This window comes from Petromyzon marinus, chromosome 56 (assembly GCF_048934315.1).
Source record: "Petromyzon marinus isolate PM22_M1 ecotype Great Lakes invasive population chromosome 56, UKy_Petmar_22M1.pri1.0, whole genome shotgun sequence".
NCBI lineage: Eukaryota > Metazoa > Chordata > Hyperoartia > Petromyzontiformes > Petromyzontidae > Petromyzon > Petromyzon marinus.
Genome location: NC_133722.1, coordinates 6,778,043 through 6,799,729, shown reverse-complemented (window position 1 = coordinate 6,799,729; position 21,687 = coordinate 6,778,043). Strand labels below are relative to the sequence as shown.

The 21,687-nt window shown below is 52.6% G+C and overlaps 1 protein-coding gene across 3 annotated transcripts in view; it reads left to right on the top strand.

The window, feature by feature from the left end:
- Positions 1–21,687, top strand: part of LOC116954676 (cAMP-regulated phosphoprotein 21-like) — an 81,840-nt gene that overhangs the window by 42,900 nt on the left and 17,253 nt on the right. For 2 of the 3 annotated variants that reach the window (XM_076052521.1, XM_032975375.2), the window contains exons 2-12: positions 1,835–1,876; positions 3,520–3,612; positions 4,193–4,334; positions 5,627–5,705; positions 7,151–7,210; positions 12,678–12,815; positions 13,834–13,945; positions 14,410–14,447; positions 15,606–15,659; positions 18,716–19,011; positions 20,588–20,836. In XM_076052521.1, the coding sequence (XP_075908636.1) occupies positions 3,532–3,612; positions 4,193–4,334; positions 5,627–5,705; positions 7,151–7,210; positions 12,678–12,815; positions 13,834–13,945; positions 14,410–14,447; positions 15,606–15,659; positions 18,716–19,011; positions 20,588–20,836 (1,249 nt within the window). In that variant the 5' untranslated portion in view covers positions 1,835–1,876; positions 3,520–3,531. The remainder of the gene's footprint in view (positions 1–1,834; positions 1,877–3,519; positions 3,613–4,192; positions 4,335–5,626; positions 5,706–7,150; positions 7,211–12,677; positions 12,816–13,833; positions 13,946–14,409; positions 14,448–15,605; positions 15,660–18,715; positions 19,012–20,587; positions 20,837–21,687) is intronic. The other variant, XM_076052520.1, reaches the window with a different exon arrangement.

The following is a 21,687-nucleotide window of genomic DNA, read 5'->3' as shown; positions in this document are numbered from 1 at the left end:
GCGGAGTTCCAATAGAATGAAGCAACTGTGATCAAACGCGAACAACAACAACAACAACAATTGCAGAGTAATCCGATCGGACGACAAAATGTTATTTTTTTTAAATGTTACGTCACGAGGAAAGCCCGGAAAGGAACAAGCGGGTTCCACGCGACGCGTCGTCCGTCACGTGGTGGGCCCTGGACCTGCCCACCACGTGACAACGCTGGACAAGACCCATCCCACCCCCCTCACCCCCCCCCCCCCCCCCCGAGCGAGCGAACGCGACTGTATCCCTCTCGAGGGACCGTCCGGGTGAAATATTTTGATGAAACGAACGTGGCGAGAGAGGAAACACCTTCCGTGTATCGTGAGACCGTTGGATTTTTTTTGAAAGACATGATTCGTTCATTTTATTTTGGGGTGGGAGGTTAGATGGCGTGACTATATATAAATGTGTCGTTGAAACCCGCCACCACCCGACACAGCCAACTAGTAAAGGGGTTGTCGCGTAAACAGAACGTTGCCAAATCGTCACTGGTACAGCACTAGTGTGTAGTGTATAGTGTAGTGTATAGTAGTGTATAGTGTAGCATACTAGTACAGCACTAACCGGTTGTGTGTTGGAGAGCCAAGCCACGACATTTACAATCTTGAGTACGACGTTTCGCCGGTAATTACAGCCAGCTTCATCAGGCGACAGCCAGATTTGTCCACCCGTTATCGTTCCTTATATCAATGCGTAGATGTGGTGACCACGCTTCTGCGCTGTTGTGGCTTGGCTCCCCAACACGCAACCGGTTAGTGCTGTGCCAGTGACGAATTGGCACCTCTTATGGATGCTGTTGGTCGCGAAAGCCTGCCACGCATTCAACTGACGCGATTCATTGTCTGCTGCGCCAGCGGTGAGCGGTAACCGCGCTCGTAGTTTGATCACGTGAGCCAAGCCGGTGTTGGCCTGGGTGGCCCTGCGGTGAGTTTACCACCCGGGGCTTGCCGGGTGTTGTGGGCTGGAGGCTCCCAAGATGGTAGTGCTTGTTTTGGCGTTGCCCCCCTGGTAACGCGTCGCGTGGTCTTCTCTCCGGCCTCTCGGGTTTCCTGCCACGTGACATCGATGCTCTGTGTCTCTACGGTGTGTGTGTGTGTGTGTGCGCGCGTTGGGCGCGTATGGTGTTTGTGCGCGATGTGTGTACATTGATGCGGTGTGTGTTTGTGTTTGTGCGGTGGGAGAGCTAACAGCACTTGCCGCAACAGTCCGCTAAGGCTACACGGGGGATCTGTATCTTTGTTTGGTGGGGGGGGGAGCGGTGGTGCAGCGGCGAATGCGCTGCGCTACGAAACCAGCGAGACGAGTTCAATTCCCGCTCACGGCCAACACCAGCGATAGCGATTATCGGAACCGGTCCTGGGTCTCCCCTAGGTCGACTCGGTCTCGGTTGAGCGTGGTGCTGGCCAACCACCCCCTCGTGTGCCGTGCCGGCCTTCATCGGTGCTAATCGCTAACAGCACTTGCCCCAGCAGCCTGTTAAGGCTATACGGGGGATCTTTGTCTTCGTATTATTTTTTACACGTGTGCATATGACACGGTGGGGAGCACAGGTGGTGCATCTGTCACTCATCTCAGTCAATCAACCTGTAACACCTGGGGTCCGTCCCGTGTGAACTCCTACCAGGAAGCGCGAGGCATCCACACTTCACGTGACAGCCTTTAAGTGCACCTAGCATGGCACCGGCGCTCTGGTGCCATCACCGCCGCTTAGCGGCAGCTACCGCTGCCGCCGCCGCCGCTGCTGTTGTTTTTGTGTGTAACGACGATTGCGCACGGCATTTATTTCAATTTGCCCCTTTGTTGCAGAATCGAAGCCAGGCGACTGGATTGAGCAGGAAAAAGTCCAAGGTGACAGCTATTTAAACCGCCGCACGTGCACCCTGAGTCAATTACCCTCGCGCTGAAAGAGAGAAGAGATATTTAAGAGATATTTCAGCGACATCTAAGCCCCGACCTCAGCTGAAACATCGCTGACTACGCACGCTTCCTATCGTGCAAGGGCCCACAGTGTCACTGGCGAATGTGTTTCGTCTTCATTGTTCGGTGTGCTTGTGCAATGCACCACTGTGCCAATTGCAGCGGCGGCGTCGCCAAATAATCTATTGTCTTTCTCAATTATAAACTAAACATTTTTATTTTACCAGGTGAGGGCTTCACTGAGCTATGTAGCGCTTTTTCAGAAGCCACCTGGCTGTCACAAATGATAACTCAACTAAGTGGGCTTATCATGTGGGAATTTATAGCAAACCAAATAACTCTAAAACGCGTGACGTTGATTCTAATTGTCGAGGGCAAAACCGGAGGACCCGGAGAAAAATCCACATGGCCAATGCGAGAATACGCAAACTCCAAATTTTCAGCAGGCGTCGGGGTCGGGATCGAACCCACAACCTCCTGTATACCAGGCAAAGTAGTTAACATCTCCTAGCCACCACGGCGCCCCTAATTCTCTGAATCAGTTCAAGCCTCCCGTACATCACGTGACCTCTGTGTGTGTCCACCCCCACTCTGAACCCTCTCCCCTCTCATCTATAGATCTCTGTCCCTCCATCTAAACCAGCTCAAGCCTCCCGTACACCACGTGACCTCTGCGTGTGGCCACCCCCACTCCGAACCCTCTCTCTGCTGCCCTCTGTTGAAACAAACTCCGCTCTGTGCAGCAGCAGCAGCGTCAAGGCCCCTCGTGTAGCCTCCAACTCCGTTTCGTCATTTTTCCTGAACCTTGCGTGTTATGTTATCCTGCCTCTCCACACTGGCCGCGAGAACTTGTGGAAGAGGAATGAAAAAATGCAATTAGAATAATTATTATATTACTACAGTCATGAAATTATTGTTTCTTAAATCCACCCCCCGCCACTGCCTGTCACGCAGCTTCTGCCCACCCAGCAGTCAATCAATCAATCAAACTTCATTTCTGTAGCAATATTCGTGCAAAAAAATGCAATGCATAGTGCGTTCCAGGCATGAACAATGAAAGTGAAATTGTTGGCAAAACAACATCACGTTGTGACAAATGTCTAGCCAAGACGTAATAAAATTAACAACACGTGAAGAAAATCCTAATTAAAAGCAAGTTTTTTAAAAAAAGTACGTTTTTAGATTCATTTTCAAAATGCTTAATGGTTCTGAAGCCCTCAGATCCCCTGGCAAGGCTGTTCCTCAGGCGAGGATCGTAGACACGAAACGCCGCTTCTCCCTCGGGTTTGATCCCTGGCGTTTGGGACGACTACAAGACCGGGTCCAGATGATCTGAGGGATCTTGTTGGTTGTGTGAATGGGTTTGCTGCAGCTAGTCAACCAACAGGTCTAGTGCGGTGGGGTAAAGTGTGGTTACTCCTTCTCCACCTCCTCCGCCGTGGAATATCCCGTTGGGCCAACGGAATCGTCCTTCAGGACGGTCGCTCGGCAGCTGCGAGCAAAGCCATCGCTGGGGCTGCACCTTTGCCCCCCCCTCCCGCACCCCGCGCGACCCCCGTGACCTCTCGTCGCAGGCTTCGGGGAAGATGAGGCTCGTGCGGAGCATGGCGGTGTGCGAGGAGTCTCCGCCGGCCTGCAGCCCCGGCGACGGACCTCACGAGAGCATCGTAAGACGTCGTGCCCCCCCCCCCCATCCTCCCTGCCACCCCCCGCTCATGAGTGGCCCGCTCGGGTACCACGTTTGTAACGGGCAGGGGGAGCCCGTCTAAATTGACTACCTGGTGCGGTGTGTAGGAGCATAAACCACCATGGCGCGAACTCCGGTCATTCCTCGCAGCAGCAGCAGCAGCAGCAGTGGCTTCTGGTTAGCCATCGGACAAAGACGGCCACCGCATCGCACGCATTCAGATGCTCTTCTGCGGCCGTCTGGAATGCTCTTCCTTCCGTTGTGTGGAAGCCACTGGGAGCTGTGAACTTTTAAATAATTTCAATCGACAAACTCATTTCTTGCCAACTGCTTTTTGTGTGTCGGCTTGTTGTCCTTCTCCCTCGGCTCCGATTCGCACGGTTGGCTACGTACTGTGCGAAGGAAGTTCAACATACATCATCAGTGTTGAGGAAACAGAGGCAGCTGTGCGTGGTGTTGGCCCACCCACCCCCTCGTGTGCCGCGCCGGCCTTTGTAGGTGCTCGCTAACAGCACTTGGCCCAAAAGTCTGTCTCTGTTGTGCGCTCGCGTGCCCTTTAGGAGGAGCCTCAAGCGAGAGTCGCCAGCTCGCTGAGTGTCGAGGAGGAGGAGGAGGAGGCGACGCCCGCGAGGGAGGAGGAGGCCAGCGTTGAAAATGAGAAACCGGGTTTGGATGGCAAGGCGACGAAGTTGCTCTCCCGCGGTGAGCGCTTGGCCTGAACGTTCACGGTCGGCGGGTTCCCACGGAAAATGACAAAATAATTAAGCGGGCAATACATCTCCTTTCCCGTGTCTTTCTCTCTGCGTAGTAAAAAAAAAAAACGAAGCGATTTCTTTCACAACCCATCGGCCGCACGGCCTTCTGGGAGTGCGTAACTTGGGGCGTCACGGTGGCTAGGAGATGTTAACAACCTCGCCTGGTATGCAGTAGGCCGTGGGTTCGATCCCAACCCTGACGCCTGCTGTGCTTTTGGAGTTTGCGTGTCTCTCTCATCATCACCACGGTGGCTAGGAGATGCTAACTACCTCGCCTGGTATGCAGTAGGTCGTGGATTCGATCCCAACCCTGACGCCTGCTGCTGTATATTTGGAGTTTGCGTGTCTCTCTCTCTCATCATCACCACGATGGCTAGGAGATGTTAACTACCTCGCCTGGTATGCAGTAGGCCGTGGGTTCGATCCCGACCCTGACGCCTGCTGTGTATTTGGAGTTTGCGTGTCTCTCTCATCATCATCACCACAGTGGCTAGGAGATGTTAACTACCTCGCCTGGTATGCAGTAGGTCGTGGGTTCGATCCCGACCCTGACGCCTGCTGTGTATTTGGAGTTTGCGTGTCTCTCTCATCATCATCACGGTGGCTAGGAGATGTTAACTACCTCGCCTGGTATGCAGTAGGTCGTGGGTTCGATCCCGACGCTGACGCCTGCTGTGTATTTGGTGTTTGCGTGTCTCTCCCTCTCATCATCACCACGGTGGCTAGGAGATGTTAACTACCTCGCCTGGTATGCAGTAGGTCGTGGGTTCGATCCCGACCCTGACGCCTGCTGTGTATTTGGAGTTTGCGTGTCTCTCTCACTGTGGTCGCATGGATCTTCTCCGGGCCCTCCGGTTTTTCCCTCCGCGTGATAAGCCCGCTTCGTTGGGCTATCATTTGTGATAGCCAGGTCGCTTCTGAAAAAAAATATCTATATAGCTGGTAAAATAAAAAAAATAGTTTAAATCAATCGGCAATGATTTCAGGACGGGCAATGATTTCAGGACGGGCAAACCGTGGCCTGTGGATCTTTATAAAACTCCGTAACTGAGGCCACTGTCTTGGCCTGTGGTCTCTTGAGTCTCTGTGTAACTCTACGGATCTCTATGAAACTCTGCATAACTGCCGCCACTGCTGACGGCCTTGTGCCGTTGACCGGCCTCGTGACGGAGCTGCTTAGGCCGACGCGGCCTCCGCCGACTGAAGCAAAGTCTTGAGTCTTCATTCTTCTCTCCGCAGACTCGAGCCAGGACTACACGGACTCGACGGGGATCGATGTTCACGAGTTCCTGGTGAACACGCTCAAGAGCAGCCCGAGGTGAGAGTCACCGCACGACCCCCATCCCCCTTCCGCCGGTGCAGATGCCCCCACTCGAGTTACGCTGGCGCCGTGGTGGCGAAATGTTAACTACCTCTTATTCTTTGGGTCTTTCGGTAAAGCCACGTAGATAGAAAAAATAATAAAAATATCACATTTCACCTGATGACGATTGTGTTGCGGTCGAAACGTCGTGATATTTTTATTATTTTTTTCTGTCTACGTGGCTTTACCACCGAAAGACCCAGAGAATATTAATTCCTGCAGTCACGAAAGCTTTAAGTGAAAAGTTAACTACCTCGCCTAGTATGCAGGAGGACGTGGGTTCGACCCCGACCCTGACGCCGGCTGTATATTTGGAGTTTGCATGTTCCTTCTCTCCCTGTGGGCGTGTGGATTTTTCTCCGGGTTCTCCTAGATGTTAACTACCTCGCCTGGAATGTAGGAGGTCATGGGTTCGATCCCGACCCTGATGATGCTTGTTGTATATGTGGAGTTGGCATGTTCTCCCCGTGGTCGCGTGGATTTTTCCGCAAGTCCTCCAAGATGTTAACTACCTCGCTTGGTATGCAGCAGGTCGTGGGTTCGATCCCGACTGACGCCTGCTGTATATTTGGAGTTTGCGTGTCTCTCTCTCTCTCCTTGTGGTCACGTGGATTTTTCTCCGGGTCCTCCGGTTTTCCCCTCCACCTTTAGAATCAACGTGCGCTTCAGATGATTTGGCTGCTGTAAATTTCCACTCTGTTAGCCGCCTTGTTGAGCTGCCATTTGTGGCAAGGTCGCAGATGTTAAACGAGCTGCTTAGCTCAGTGGGCCTTACCTGGTAAAATAAAATAAAAAATACTCCATACCCATACTCCTTGGTTCTTTCGGTAAAGTCATGTGCCGTAAAACCTTGGATTGCGAGCATAATTCGTTCCCGAAACGTGTTTGTAATCCAAGGGCACTCGTACATCAAAGCACTCGTACATCAGTTGTGATCACGTGACGCTCGGCAGACAAAGTGTACTACACGTACTACTACTCGTATTGCAAGACCTCGCTCGTTTATCAAATTTATATTTATTTACAAATGTTTGCTTCGTCTTGCAAAACACTCGCAGACCAAGTTACTCGCAATCCAAGGTTTTACTGTGGTTAGAAATAGAATTTTTTTTAAAAATCACGATGTTTCGATTACAACACAAGCAATAATCATCAGCTGAGAAAACCACAGCAGGATTTTTTTCTTGCTGTAGTTTTCTCCACCTGATGATGATTGCTTGTGTCGCAATCGAAACGTCGTGATTTGTTTGTATTTTATTTTATTTCTAACTACGTGACTTTACCGACAGAACCACAGAGTAATATGAATTCCTGCAGTCACGAAAGCTTCAGATCACAGATCATACTCCATACCCGTTGAAGCTAACAGCTGTGACTCAATCTCTCTCCTCCGCCCCCAGGGACAGAATCATGTTGCTGAAGCTGGAGCAGGAGCTGATTGACTTCATTCACGATGCGACGTGAGTTCTGACACGCAGCGTGAGCAATCCGTCCGTGCGGTGCTTTGCTCTCTTTATTTTTTTCACCCTTTTTACCGAGCCCCACTCCGGCGACACGCAAGAAGACCTCCAATTCGCACGGTCGGCTACGTACGGTGCGAAAGAGGTCCGACATACACACACACACAGACCCGTGCATCTCGGGCCCATTCGTGCCGATTGCGGGGAGCACTGAACTCAGGACCTGGCTTGGCTCAGCTCGTCGTATGTATACGTACGTCTCTGTGTGAGTCTGTGGGTCTCTGTGTGAGTCTATGTGTCTTTGTGGGAGTCTATGGGTCTCTGTTTGAGTTTATGGGTCTCTGTGTGAGTTTATGGGTCTCTGTGTGAGTCTATGGGTCTCTGTGTGAGTTTATTGGTCTCTGTGTGAGTCTGTGGGTCTCTGTGTGAGTCTGTGGGTCTCTGTGTGAGTCTGTGGGTCTCTGTGTGAGTCTGCGTGTCTCTGTGTGAGTCTGTGGGTCTCTGTGTGAGTCTATGGGTCTCTCTGTGAGTCTGTGGGTCTCTGTGTGAGTCTGTGGGTCTCTGTGTGAGTCTGTGGGTCTCTGTGTGAGTCTGTGGGTCTCTGTGTGAGTCTATGGGTCTCTGTGTGAGTCTATGGGTCTCTCTGTGAGTCTATGGTTTCTCGGTGTGGGTCTATGGGTCTCTTTGTGAGTCTATGTATGTATGTTGAACTTATTTTGCACCGCACGTAACCAACCGTGCCGGGGGAAGGACAACAAAATTAACACACAAAAAGCAGTTCTAAAGATCGAGTTTTTTAAAATCTAGATTTATAAGTGTGTAGCTCCCCGTGGCTTCCTAATATTGGAAGGAAAAGATATCGTTGCAGAGATATCATGGTTAGAATCGGGGATGTGGCCCTGGTTATTACTGCGCGGTGTATTAATAAGAACTTTTTTAGATTTTACCAGGTAAGGTCCACTGAGCTTTTGCAGCTTTTTTTCACAAGCGACCTGGCAATCACAAATGATAGCTCAACAAAGTGGCCTATTACCTGGAAATTTATAGCAGCTAAATACTCTGTACCGCATGTTTCTAAATGTGGAGGGAAAGCCGAAGGACCCGGAGAAAAATCCAAGAGACCACGGGAAGAGAGACGCGCAAAACTCCAAATATACAGCAGCAGGCGTCAGTGTCGGGAACGAACCCACGGCCTCCTGCATACCAGGCGAGGTAGTTAACATTTTAGAGGACCCAGAGAAAAATCCACGCCACCACCAAAACCTCACGCCATAAAAACAGTTTCTTCCCATCTGCTGCTGGCCTGTTAAACAAGGCCAAGGGCTAACACTGTTTTTAACATTTGATCTACATAATGACACCTTGAGGATATTAACTATGTTACCCTATTTGTATTTTTTATTTTTAAATTATATCTTAAAGCTATTTGATATTCGATATTTATTTAATTTTATATACTTCAGCCCCTTGGTGTTAGACTTTTAACCCTTATTATAGTAAGACTTGTTTAAAACTTATTTAAGATTTTAGATTCCTATATGTTGAATGTATGCACCATCCTGCCAAAGTAAATTCCGTGTCGGTGTGAACTTACATGGCGAATAAAACCCTTTCTGATAAAACCCTTTCTGAAGAACACGCAAACTTCAAATATACAGCAGGCATCAGGGTCTGGAACAGACACACGACCTCCTGCATCACAGGCGAGGTAGTTAACATCTCCTAGCCACTATGATGATGATGAGAGAGAGAGAGAGACACGCAGACTCCAAATATATACAGCAGGCATCAGGGTCGGGATCGAACCCACGACCATCTGCGTACCAGGCGAGTTAGTTAACATTTCCTAGCCACCGTGATGATGATGAGAGAGAGACACGCAAACTCCAAATATACAGCAGCAGGCATCAGGGGCTGGAACAGACACACGACCTCCTGTATACCAGGCGAGGTAGTTAACATCTCCTGGCCACCGTGATGATGAAGAGAGAGAGACACGCAAACTCCAACTATACAGCAGACGTCAGGGTCGGGATCGAACCCACGACCATCTGTGTACCAGCCGAGGTAGTTAACATCTAGCCACCGTGATGATGATGAGAGAGAGACACGCAAACTCCAAATATACAGCAGACGTCAGGGTCGGGATCGAACCCACGACCATCTGTGTACCAGGCGAGGTAGTTAACATCTCCTAGCCACCGTGATGATGATGAGAGAGAGACACGCAAACTCCAAATATACAGCAGACGTCAGGGTCGGGATCGAACCCACGACCATCTGTGTACCAGGCGAGGTAGTTAACATCTCCTAGCCACCGTGCCGCCCTTAACCTACGGAGTTGAGCAGTTTTGCGCCGCGTTCGCTGGCCAAATTTAGAAAAGTTGTGAAAAGTTGACGACGCAAATGACTCAATCCCTCCCTCCCCCCCCTCCCCCCCCACATAGCACGCATCGCCTTGCGACGTGAGCATAGCGCGGCTACCACGTTGACAAAATAACAATTATTATTATTGCTTACTAAGTTTGTTGGTCGGGTGTGGGGGGTGTGGGGGGGGGTGCGTCGACGCCGCGATGTTGTCGTTTAGAGGCGTAGCGTGCGAGTGTAGCCCCGGAATGTTGAAGAAGGAACAAAAAATAATCTCTCTAACGTGTTGTGTGTCTGCACGGGTCGACATGAACGGCGGTGGAGGGAACACAAAAGTTGAGGGTCGGTCCCCGTCAATAATTAATGTGAATATCGGTGCCCGTATCGGATACCATGGGCCCCATATAATCGATCAGATTCGAGAAAAGACAAGAGACTTATCACATTCCCCGATGCCTGGCCCTTGCGGCAAACGCTTCCCTGCCGGCCAGATACACAGAGACAAAGATCCCCCGTGTAGCCTTAGCAGACTGCTAGGGGCAAGTGCTGTTAGCGAGCAGCACCCTATGAAGGCCGGAACGGCACACGAGGGGGAGGGTGGCCAGCACCACGCCCGGCCGCCTTTGTCTCCCCGGTGGCGACGTTTCCACATCGCACCGGGTACTCATTTGAGGCTGAGTCGAGCTAGGGGAGGCCCAGGACCGGTTCAGATAATCGTCACCGGTGTTGGCCGTGAGCGGGAATCGAACTCGGGTTTCCAGATTCTTAGCGCAGCGCTCGAACCACTGCACTACCACACACACGTACACACACGTGCACAGACGTACACACACGTGCACACACGTGCACAGACGTACACACACGTGCACAGACGTACACACACGTACACACACGTGCACACACGTACACACACGTGCACAGACGTACACACACGTACACACACGTGCACAGACGTACACACACGTACACAGACGTGCACACGTACACACACGTACACAGACGTGCACAGACGTACACACACGTACACACACGTACACACACGTGCACAGACGTACACACACGTACACAGACGTACACACACGTGCACACACGTGCACACACGTGCACAGACGTACACACACGTACACAGACGTACACACACGTACACACACGTGCACGGACGTACACACACGTACACACACGTGCACAGACGTACACACACGTACACACACGTGCACAGACGTACACACACGTACACACACGTGCACACACGTACACACACGTACATACACGTACATACACGTGCACAGACGTACACACACGTACACACACGTGCACATACGTACACACACGTACACACACGTATACACACGTAGACAGACGTACACACACGTGCACAGACGTACACACACGTACACAGACGTACACACACGTACACAGACGTGCACAGACGTACACACACGTACACACACGTATACACACGTACACAGACGTACACACACGTGCACAGACGTACACACACGTACACAGACGTACACACACGTACATGTGAATCAGAGTCTACGCGTGAGTCATCCTTATGTGGTGACTGAACTCGGAGGCGGTAAGACTTTTATTTAACGAGCACCATCGGGATAATACACACCCTCCGTGGGTACACACTAGTACTGTCGCTAGCCTATACACAAAACCACGTGGGCACACACTAGTACTGTTGCTAGCCTATACACAACACCACGTGGGTACACACTGTCACTGTTGTTAGCTTATACACAACTCTACGTGGGTACACACTATTACTGTTGCTAGCCTATACACAACACCATGTGGGTACACAATATCACTGTTGCTAGCCTATACACAACACCACGTGGTTACACACTAGTACTGTTGCTAGCCTATACACAACACCCTCCGTGGGTAGACACCATTACTGTTGCTAGCCTATACACAACACTACGTGGGTACACACTATTACTGTTGCTAACCTATACAGAACACCACGTGGGTACACACTATTACTGTTGCTAGCCTACACACAACACCACGTGGGTACACACTATTACTGTCGCTAGCCTATACACAACACTACGTGGGTACACACTATTACTGTTGCTAGCCTATACACACCACCACGTGGGTACACACTAGTACTGTTGCTAGCCTATACACAACACCACGTGGGTACACACTATTACTGTTGCTACCCTATACACAACACCACGTGGGTACACACTAGTACTGTTGCTAGCTTATACACAACACCACGTGGGTACACACTAGTACTGTTGCTAGCCTATACAAAACCACGTGGGCACACACTATTACTGTTGCTAGCCTATACACAACACCCTCCGTGGGTAGACACCATTATTGTTGCTAGCCTATACACAACACCACGTGGGTACACATTATCACTGTTGCTAGCCTATACACAACACCACGTGGGTACACACTAGTACTGTTGCTAGCCCCGGCCACGCCCCCCTCTCAGGAACCTACTCGCGGGCTCCCGAGGCTTCCCGACGGGCCCCCCTCTGTGACCTTTCCCCCCTAGATTGTCCGCCTCTCGTGTCTATCGTGGCCTGCTGACGTCAGTGCTGCCGTACACCGCAGCTGACCTTTTCCGCCAGCAGCCATCGCTGTGCCACTACGCTGACAAAGGGGACTTTTAGCGGTCCGTTCAAATTTCAGGGCCCTTCAAAATTGAAGCCGACCGCGTCAGTCACGTCACGTCGTGCGTGGTGGAGCAAGGTGCGAGTCGCACACTCGCCTCTTCCAACGCGTCCGGTCGCGTTCAACTCCACTGGGAGGCCCCTTCCGCCGGCAGTGGCGTGAGCGTAGCAGCTGCCGGGGCTGTACCTTGACCGTCATTACCTCTTGGCGACTGGGAAAAGTCGTTTGCGATTTGTTTTTATGAACACGGCAATCATGGTGCCCTCTCAACCTTGCTGTCCGCCCTCCCTACCCCCATCCTAACCCCACCACACTGCCCCCCACCGTAACCCCCCACCCTGCCCCCCACTCAAACCCCCCCTGCCCTAACCCCCCACCGTAACCCCCCACCCTGCCCCCCCCCATCCCACCCTAACTCAACCCCCCCCCCCTCCCCACCCACCAGCCAGTACAAGAAGTTCCCGCAGATGACGTCGTACCACCGCATGCTGGTGCACCGCGTGGCCGCGTACTTCGGCATGGACCACAACGTGGACCAGACGGGGAAGGCCGTCGTGGTCAACAAGACGCCCGGCACGCGCATGTGAGCTTGCCGCGCCGTGCCGCGCCGCGGTGGCGGGTACGGTGGTGGTGGTGGCGGCGTTCGCCGTTTTACTTTTTTACTGCAACTGCTTAACCTGAACTATTTTTTTGGGGTCTTTCGGTAAAGTCACGTAGATGGAAAAATAATGTATCACGACGTTTCGGTCGCTGCACAGGCAATCGTCTTCAGGTGATTGTTGCCTGTGTTCCGATCGAAACGTCGCGATCTATTATTTTTCTACCTACGTGACTTTACCGAAAGACCCAAAGAGTGTGGATTCCTGCAGTCACGAAAGCTTTAAATCAAGATCTAAACTTTTATTTTTTTTATTTTTTGCCAGGTAATGCCCACACCGAACTGCTGTGTAGCTTTATTTTCAGAGACTCGACCTGGCCGTCGCAAATGTTAGCCCAGCGAAGTGGGCTTATCGTCGTCGCCGTGCGGAAATTCATAGCGGTAGGCCAAAATACTCCTGAGCGCATGGTGACGTCGTTTCTAAACGTGGAGGGGAAAAAACCGGAGGACCCGGAGAAAAATCCACGCGGCCACGGGGGGAGAGAGCGGGAGACAGACGCAAACTCCAAATATACAGCAGCAGGCGCCAGGGTCGGGATCCAACTCACGACCTCCTGTATATACCAGGCGAGGTAGTTAACATCTCGCCAGAACAGTGTCCTGGGTGGACACTAGGGGGCGGGGCATTTAAGACAATCGCCCTCCTTGTTTTCAACTGCTGCACTGGGAGATCAAAACAAAACCCGACGACCTCTGGATATCGGTACGTGCTTGCCCTAACTTGCAGTCGAACGCTCCTTGAAACCGATAACAGGCCTACGCGGGGGTATACACGTCCGTGGCTCGACATGCTTGGGCGTGTGGTCGAGCCTCCGGTGGTGTTGCGGCTTCCCGCGTGGATCGACGCGCCGCAGGACCGACCGTGGGAGACGGGCATACCCTGCCCTTATCGAAGGCGTGCGTGGTGGCTGTGTGGGTGCGTGGCCGCGTCCGTGCGTCTCAGTCCGGAGCAGGCGTTTAACGAGCACTTCACGGAGGAGGGCCCCAGCGCGGAGGCCCCCAAGCGCATGGTGCCGAAGCGCGACGGGGACGGCGCGGAGCAGGAGGAGAGGAAGGTGAGCCGCCGTGGCGCCGTCCCGGGGATAATAATGCCGGCAGCATCGGCGCGGGCCCACCCACCCACCCACCCACCCACCCCGCAAGCACGTTGCAAATTGTCGTCGCGAACGTCACCATCAATCATCAAGCCACTGTTCGTCATAATCATGATCACGGTCGTGATCATCAGCATCCATGAGCAGACGAAGGGCTTAGCTTCGTTAGCCATGCTCTGTTAATTGCTAGATGAGGGCCATGTCATTGTGAGCCATGATCTGGCCACTGCTAGATGAAGGTGTTATCATGATCGTCATAAGCATCATCATCGTCATCATCACCGTGCATGGTCTAGCCACTACTGTGTGAAGGGCTTATCACCATCGGCCATGTTCTAGCCCTGCTTGATGCAGGCCGTATCATACTGTGAGCGTGGCGTGGTGTGTCCGGCTCATGTGTTTGGGATGTGTGCCTGTCGCCGCAGCAGCCCTCGGCTCCGGAATATCGTCTCGCGGAGATCAGGTGAGCCTTGCTGTCGATCGTTTCACTTCGACGAATCCGCGCCTCCTGTGGTCGCAGAGCCGATGGGGGGGGGTGGGGGGTAGGGGGGGTGGGGGGGAGGGGTGGCGGTGGTGCAGCGGTTTGCTGGACACCGGTGAAATGCTGGACGTTTGTGGAAAAAGAGCTTTATAGCTCATCGGATTCCTCCAGTATGAGTAAAAAAAAACTCGGATTATGATTCTGAAACGTTGCAAAAAACTCCCTTCATGTCAACGTCGAGGAGATGTTTTGAGACCTGGACTGAGAGTCCGGCCAGTGTGGAAGAGTTGGCAAGATACCCTCTATTGGGGACTCTCTAGAACGGCGGTTCTCAACCGGGGTACGCGGACTCCTGGGGGACTGCGAGTCCTGGACTGCGAGACCGAGACTACGAGTAATGGTCTGCGAGTGCTTGACTTGAGAGTCCAGGGCCACGGGGGGGGGGGGCGCCTTGTGCCGGTCGTCACGGAGGCTCTCTGGTTTCCGAGGGACGCTTTCCATCATTTTGCTGCGAGTTACGTAGAGATTCGTAGAGATCCACAGAGTTACTGAGATCCCATAGAGGTACAGGAGGTCGTGGGGTTCGATCCTGACCCTGACGCCTGCCGTCCGTATACTTCGAGTTTGCATGGCTCTCTTCCTGTGCTTGCATGGATTTTTCCCCTCCGCATTTAGAATCAACGTCGCGCGTTTTAGAGCAAATTCGATTAATTGACGCGGCGCGACGCTCTCTGTCGGGATTGCCCACGGCAGCAAATCATCGCCCCCCCCCCCCGCCGCCGCACCCCATCCACCCTCCACAACGCCCTGCGAAACTACTGCAGGCTCCGAAAATGGCACCTTGCCGCACGTGATCGGCGATCGCCTTGCCTCGCTGCGAAAGCAATGTTCTCAATCGACTGCAACCGCTGCTGTTGATCCGCGCGAGCGTTTGGGTCGCGCCGCACGCGAAGCGGGATGTCGCCCGGCCGTTTGAAGGGCGCGCCAACGAAAAGCACGGGGGGGGGAAAAAAGTCGAGTTTACGTGGATCTTGACTACGCTGAAGTACGCTCGGGAGGGGGGGGGGTTTGCAGTCGACGCGGAGATCGGTCGGTCAGCTGAACCGGCGATCGTCATGTTCCCGCCCCCCCCTCCCCCAGGATCCAAGAGCCGTCGCCTTTATCCAGCACGCAGAAGCGGAGGCAGATGTTCCGGTGAGCCCTGGTGCTGTCGGTCCCTGGTGTTGTGACGGTTGCTTGTGTTGTGACGGAGAGTCCTCGGGCCTGTCCGTGCGTCACGAGCCAGCGTCGAGCCGCGATGCTCGACGGACGCCGACAGTCAGGGGCGCCGCTGGCGCTCTCTCTAGCGCTGTCTGTCGCTCTCTGTCGCTCTCTGTCGCTCTCTCTATCACTCTCTGTCGCTCTCTCTATCACTCTCTGTCGCTCTCTCTATCGCTCTCTATCGCTCTCTGTCGCTCTCTATCGCTCTCTATCACTCTCTGTCGCTCTCTATCGCTCTCTGTCGCTCTCTATCACTCTCTGTCGCTCTCTGTCACTCTCTAACACTCTCTGTCGCTCTCTATCACTCTCTATCACTCTCTATCGCTCTCTGTCACTTTCTAACACTCTCTGTCGCTCTCTATCACTCTCTATCACTCTGTATCACTCTCTATCACTCTCTATCGCTCTCTGTCACTCTCTATCACTCTCTATCGCTCTCTATCACTCTCTATCGCTCTCTATCACTCTCTATCACTCTCTGTCGCTCTCTATCGCTCTCTAACACTCTCTGTCGCTCTCTATCGCTCTCTATCACTCTCTATCACTCTCTAACACTCTCTAGCTCTCTCTATCACTCTCTATCACTCTCTATCGCTCTCTGTCACTCTCTATCACTCTCTATCGCTCTCTATCACTCTCTATCGCTCTCTATCACTCTCTATCACTCTCTGTCGCTCTCTGTCACTCTCTAACACTCTCTGTCGCTCTCTATCGCTCTCTATCACTCTCTATCACTCTCTGTCGCTCTCTGTCACTCTCTAATACTCTCTATCACTCTCTATCGCTCTCTGTCGCTCTCTAGGGCTCTCTGTCGCTCTCTATCACTCTCTGTCGCTCTCTATCGCTCTCTATCGCTCTCTGTCGCTCTCTATCACTCTCTATCGCTCTCTATCACTCTCTGTCGCTCTCTATCACTCTCTGTCGCTCTCTATCACTCTCTATCGCTCTCTATCGCTCTCTATCACTCTCTATCACTCTCTGTCGCTCTCTGTCGCTCTCTATCACTCTCTGTCGCTCTCTGTCGCTCTCTATCACTCTCTATTGCTCTCTATCACTCTCTATCGCTCTCTATCACTCTCTGTCGCTCTCTGTCACTCTCTGTCGCTCTCTATCACTCTCTGTCACTCTCTGTCGCTCTCTGTCGCTCTCTATCACTCTCTGTCGCTCTCTGTCGCTCTCTATCACTCTCTGTCGCTCTCTGTCGCTCTCTGTCACTCTCTGTCGCTCTCTATCACTCTCTATCACTCTCTGTCGCTCTCTGTCGCTCTCTATCACTCTCTGTCGCTCTCTGTCGCTCTCTATCACTCTCTATCGCTCTCTATCACTCTCTGTCGCTCTCTGTCACTCTCTGTCACTCTCTGTCGCTCTCTGTCACTCTCTGTCGCTCTCTGTCGCTCTCTATCACTCTCTGTCGCTCTCTGTCACTCTCTATCACTCTCTGTCGCTCTCTATCGCTCTCTGTCGCTCTCTGTCACTCTCTGTCACTCTCTATCGCTCTCTGTCGCTCTCTGTCGCTCTCTATCACTCTCTGTCGCTCTCTATCGCTCTCTGTCACTCTCTGTCGCTCTCTATCACTCTCTGTCGCTCTCTGTCGCTCTCTGTCGCTCTCTATCACTCTCTGTCGCTCTCTGTCACTCTCTATCACTCTCTATCACTCTCTATCACTCTCTGTCGCTCTCTGTCGCTCTCTGTCGCTCTCTATCGCTCTCTGTCACTCTCTATCACTCTCTGTCGCTCTCTATCACTCTCTATCACTCTCTGTCGCTCTCTGTCGCTCTCTGTCGCTCTCTATCACTCTCTGTCGCTCTCTATCACTCTCTGTCGCTCTCTATCGCTCTCTATCGCTCTCTGTCGCTCTCTATCGCTCTCTGTCGCTCTCTATCGCTCTCTGTCACTCTCTGTCACTCTCTGTCGCTCTCTATCGCTCTCTATCGCTCTCTGTCGCTCTCTGTCACTCTCTAACACTCTATCGCTCTCTATCGCTCTCTAGCGCTCTCTATCACTCTGTCGCTCTCTATCGCTCTCTATCGCTCTCTATCACTCTCTTTCACTCTCTGTCGCTCTCTATCACTCTCTGTCGCTCTCTATCACTCTCTGTCGCTCTCTATCGCTCTCTATCGCTCTCTATCACTCTCTGTCGCTCTCTATCGCTCTCTGTCGCTCTCTATCGCTCTCTATCGCTCTCTGTCACTCTCTGTCGCTCTCTATCGCTCTCTATCGCTCTCTGTCGCTCTCTGTCACTCTCTAACACTCTATCGCTCTCTATCGCTCTCTAGCGCTCTCTATCACTCTGTCGCTCTCTATCGCTCTCTATCGCTCTCTATCACTCTCTTTCACTCTCTGTCGCTCTCTATCACTCTCTGTCGCTCTCTATCACTCTCTGTCGCTCTCTATCGCTCTCTATCGCTCTCTATCACTCTCTGTCGCTCTCTATCGCTCTCTGTCGCTCTCTATCGCTCTCTATCGCTCTCTATCACTCTCTGTCGCTCTCTATCGCTCTCTGTCGCTCTCTGTCGCTCTCTATCGCTCTCTATCGCTCTCTGTCGCTCTCTGTCACTCTCTAACACTCTATCGCTCTCTATCGCTCTCTATCGCTCTCTATCACTCTCTATCTCTCTCTATCACTCTCTGTCACTCTCTATCGCTCTCTATCGCTCTCTGTCACTCTCTGTCGCTCTCTATCGCTCTCTATCGCTCTCTGTCGCTCTCTGTCACTCTCTAACACTCTATCGCTCTCTATCGCTCTCTAGCGCTCTCTATCACTCTGTCGCTCTCTATCGCTCTCTATCGCTCTCTATCACTCTCTATCACTCTCTGTCGCTCTCTATCGCTCTCTATCGCTCTCTATCACTCTCTATCACTCTCTGTCGCTCTCTATCGCTCTCTATCGCTCTCTAACACTCTCTATCACTCTCTGTCACTCTCTAGCGCTCTCTACCACCCGCAATGACGACGGCGCCCCCCCCCCCCTCCCCCACCGCGGGCCTTAGGAGCCACCGAGACGGCAGCGGCGGTGGCGGCAGCAGCAGCGGCGAAGGCGGCGGCCTGGGCGGCTCGGGCAGCTGGCAGAGCAGTACGGAGACGGATTGCGGCGGCGGCGGCGGCGGCGGCAGCGGCACCCCACCTCGCCGCTGGGGGCCTCGGCCGTGGAGCAGTACCGACTCGGAGAGCTCGCACGCCGGGCCGGCGCCGGCCCGCCGGCCCGCCGTCGTCAAGGCCAGCAGCTTCAGCGGCATCTCCGCCGTGCTGATGCGCGGAGACAGCCACGGGGGTCTGGCCAACGCGGGTGAGAGGGCCCACCCCCACCCCCCCCGCCTCGACCTCCCCTCGACCCAATGCTACAAATGTTCAAATAATGGGCCACTTTTGTTGAGCTGCTGTCATTTGTGGGCAGGTCACTTCTGAAAAATGATAAGCTGATATCTCAGTGGGCTTTTACCTGGTAAGATGACAAAACAAATTGTTAAGTTTTATTCGTAGACAGTTTTCGTGAGTTATTTGTCTACCTTTCCTATACGTTGCACTCCTATCGTGCATTTGTTGCATTCCTTGTTGCTGGACGTCTGTGTGTGAGAAAGAGCTTCATATGTTAGATAAATGTCGAAATGAAAAGCCACTTTGTTGAGCTATAATTTGTGCCAAGGTTGCTTCGGAAAAAATTAATAGCTCAGTGGACTGTGCCTGGTAGGGTCGGGATGGTCTTATTGCATTTGTTTGTGTTTGGGTGATTTGTTTGCCTTATACTCTACACTGCTAGTGTGTTTTTGTTACTGTTTGTTGTTGGAACGTTCTTAGCCCGTGCCCTTACTGGACATCTGTGAAAAAAGAGCTTCATAGCTCATCGGATTCCTCCTGCAAGTAGAAATAAAGATACTGATTCGGAAGCTTCCTCTGCGTTAGCGCTGCTCCCGCGTGGTTTTGCCGCTGTGTGGTACGCTTTCGCGGGCCAAGGTTCACGTGGATTTTTGCTCCGGGTCCTCCGGTTTTCCCCTCGCACAGTGACGCTGGACGTGCGTTGAGAGCATTTGGCTGCTGTGCATGTCCGCATGGCAATTAGCCACTTCGTTGAGCTATCATTAGCGATGGCCAGGTCGCTGCTAACAAAGACCCATGGAGCAGCTCATTGGGGATTACTTCGGTAAAATGGAAAAGTGTTTTATAGCTATAATGGAGTTCTATGGGCAAAGTCACGTCGGTACAAAATACCGAAAGAACCAATGGATTCCTGCACTCACGAAAGCCTCAAATCAAGATTGACATAATAGAGGTTTTTTGGGGGGTGAGGTTTGTCACTTGAACAAAAGCAGCGCCAATTCGTTGCCCACGTGACGAACCTCACTGATTGGCTGTGGCGGGTTTAGCGACACATTCATATTCACGCGACCTAACCCAAAGCACCCCTTATGGATGATGCCGGCCGCGAAAGCCGTCGTTGTTAAAACAGTTCATAGACATTATGAGACCTCCTTTGCCAGTAACAAGATATAGTAATAGGTTTTACTCTTTTTAACTGGCACCAAAAACTGACACCTTTATTCAAGGCATCATGTCTGCAATAACCACAACACAAGCAATCAAAATGCAAACAAAAGAGACAACTCTGACAGTGCATATTATTATCAGAGTTGTCTTTTTGTTTGCATTTTGACTGCTTGTGTTGTGGTTATTGCAGACATGATGCCTTGAATAAAGGTGTCAGTTTTTTGTGCCAGTTAAAAAGGGTCAAACCTATTCCTAGTTCATAGGCAGCCGTTGGACGCGAACGCGTTAGCCCCCTAACACCGTGGCGGCAGAGTCACGAATTCTCGCTATCGGCCTTGCCGCCCCCCCCCTCCCCGCCCCCTCGCCGCTGCTGTCCCCAGGCTCGGACTCGCCGAGCAGCGTGGGGACGTCCCCCACGGCGTGCCCAGCTCGGACTCGGCACGGGCAGCAGCAGCAGCAGCAGCAGCCACGTAGGTCACCCGCCGCTGCCGCCGTGCCCTCGTACTCCGCCACCGTCGCAGCGGCGGCGGCAGCAGCCCAGGTCTTCCCGGCGGGCCCCAGCTACTGCCTGCTGCCACTCGAGAGCATGGGCATCCCTCCTGGGAGCATCCTCGTCAATCCGCAGACCGGTGGGCGTTGCTCTCGCTCGCTCGTGCCCGCGCTGGGTGGCGTGGGCAGCTTTCCTCGTGTTTTTTTTTTTGTTTGGCCTCCAAATGTTTTTTGAGAGACCTGGGCGCCACGGTGGCTATGAGATGTTAACTCCCTCGCCTGGTATGCAGGACGTCGTGGGTTCGATCTCGACCCTGACGCCTGCTGCTGTATATTTGGAGTTGGCGTGTCTCTCTCTCTCTCTCTCTCATCATCACGGTGGCTAGGAGATGTTAACCGCCTTGCCTGGTGCACAGGAGGCCGTGGGTTCCATCTCGACCATGATGATGCCTGTTGTATATTTGGAGTTTGTGTGTTTCTCTCCGCGGTGGCGTGGATTTTTGCTCCGGGTCCTCCAGTTTTTCCCTCCACATTTAGAATCAACAACGTCATGCGTTTAGAGTATTTGGCTGCTATAAGTTTCAACTTGATGATAAGCCACTTCGATGGTGTTTATGGTATTGGTGGGTAGTCGCAGTCTAGTGGTGATAGTGGTCGTAGTATTGGTGGGTTGACGAATACATTCACGGTTGGTTTAATTGACGAAATTAACTGTTGCGTGTGTGTGTGTGTGTGCGCAAGTGTGCATCGTTGGGGAGCGGTGGTGTAGCGGTTAGCGTGCTGCACTATGAACCCGGCGACCCGAGTTCGATTCCCGCTCACGGCCGACACCAGTGACGAATATTTGAACCGGTCCTGGGTCTCATCTCCTAGGTCGACTCAGCCTCAAATGAGTACCTGGTGAGGTGTGTAGACATCGCCGCTTGGGAGACAAAGGCGGCCGGGCGTGGTGTTGGCCACCCACCCCTCATGCGCCGGTGCCTGCCTTAAT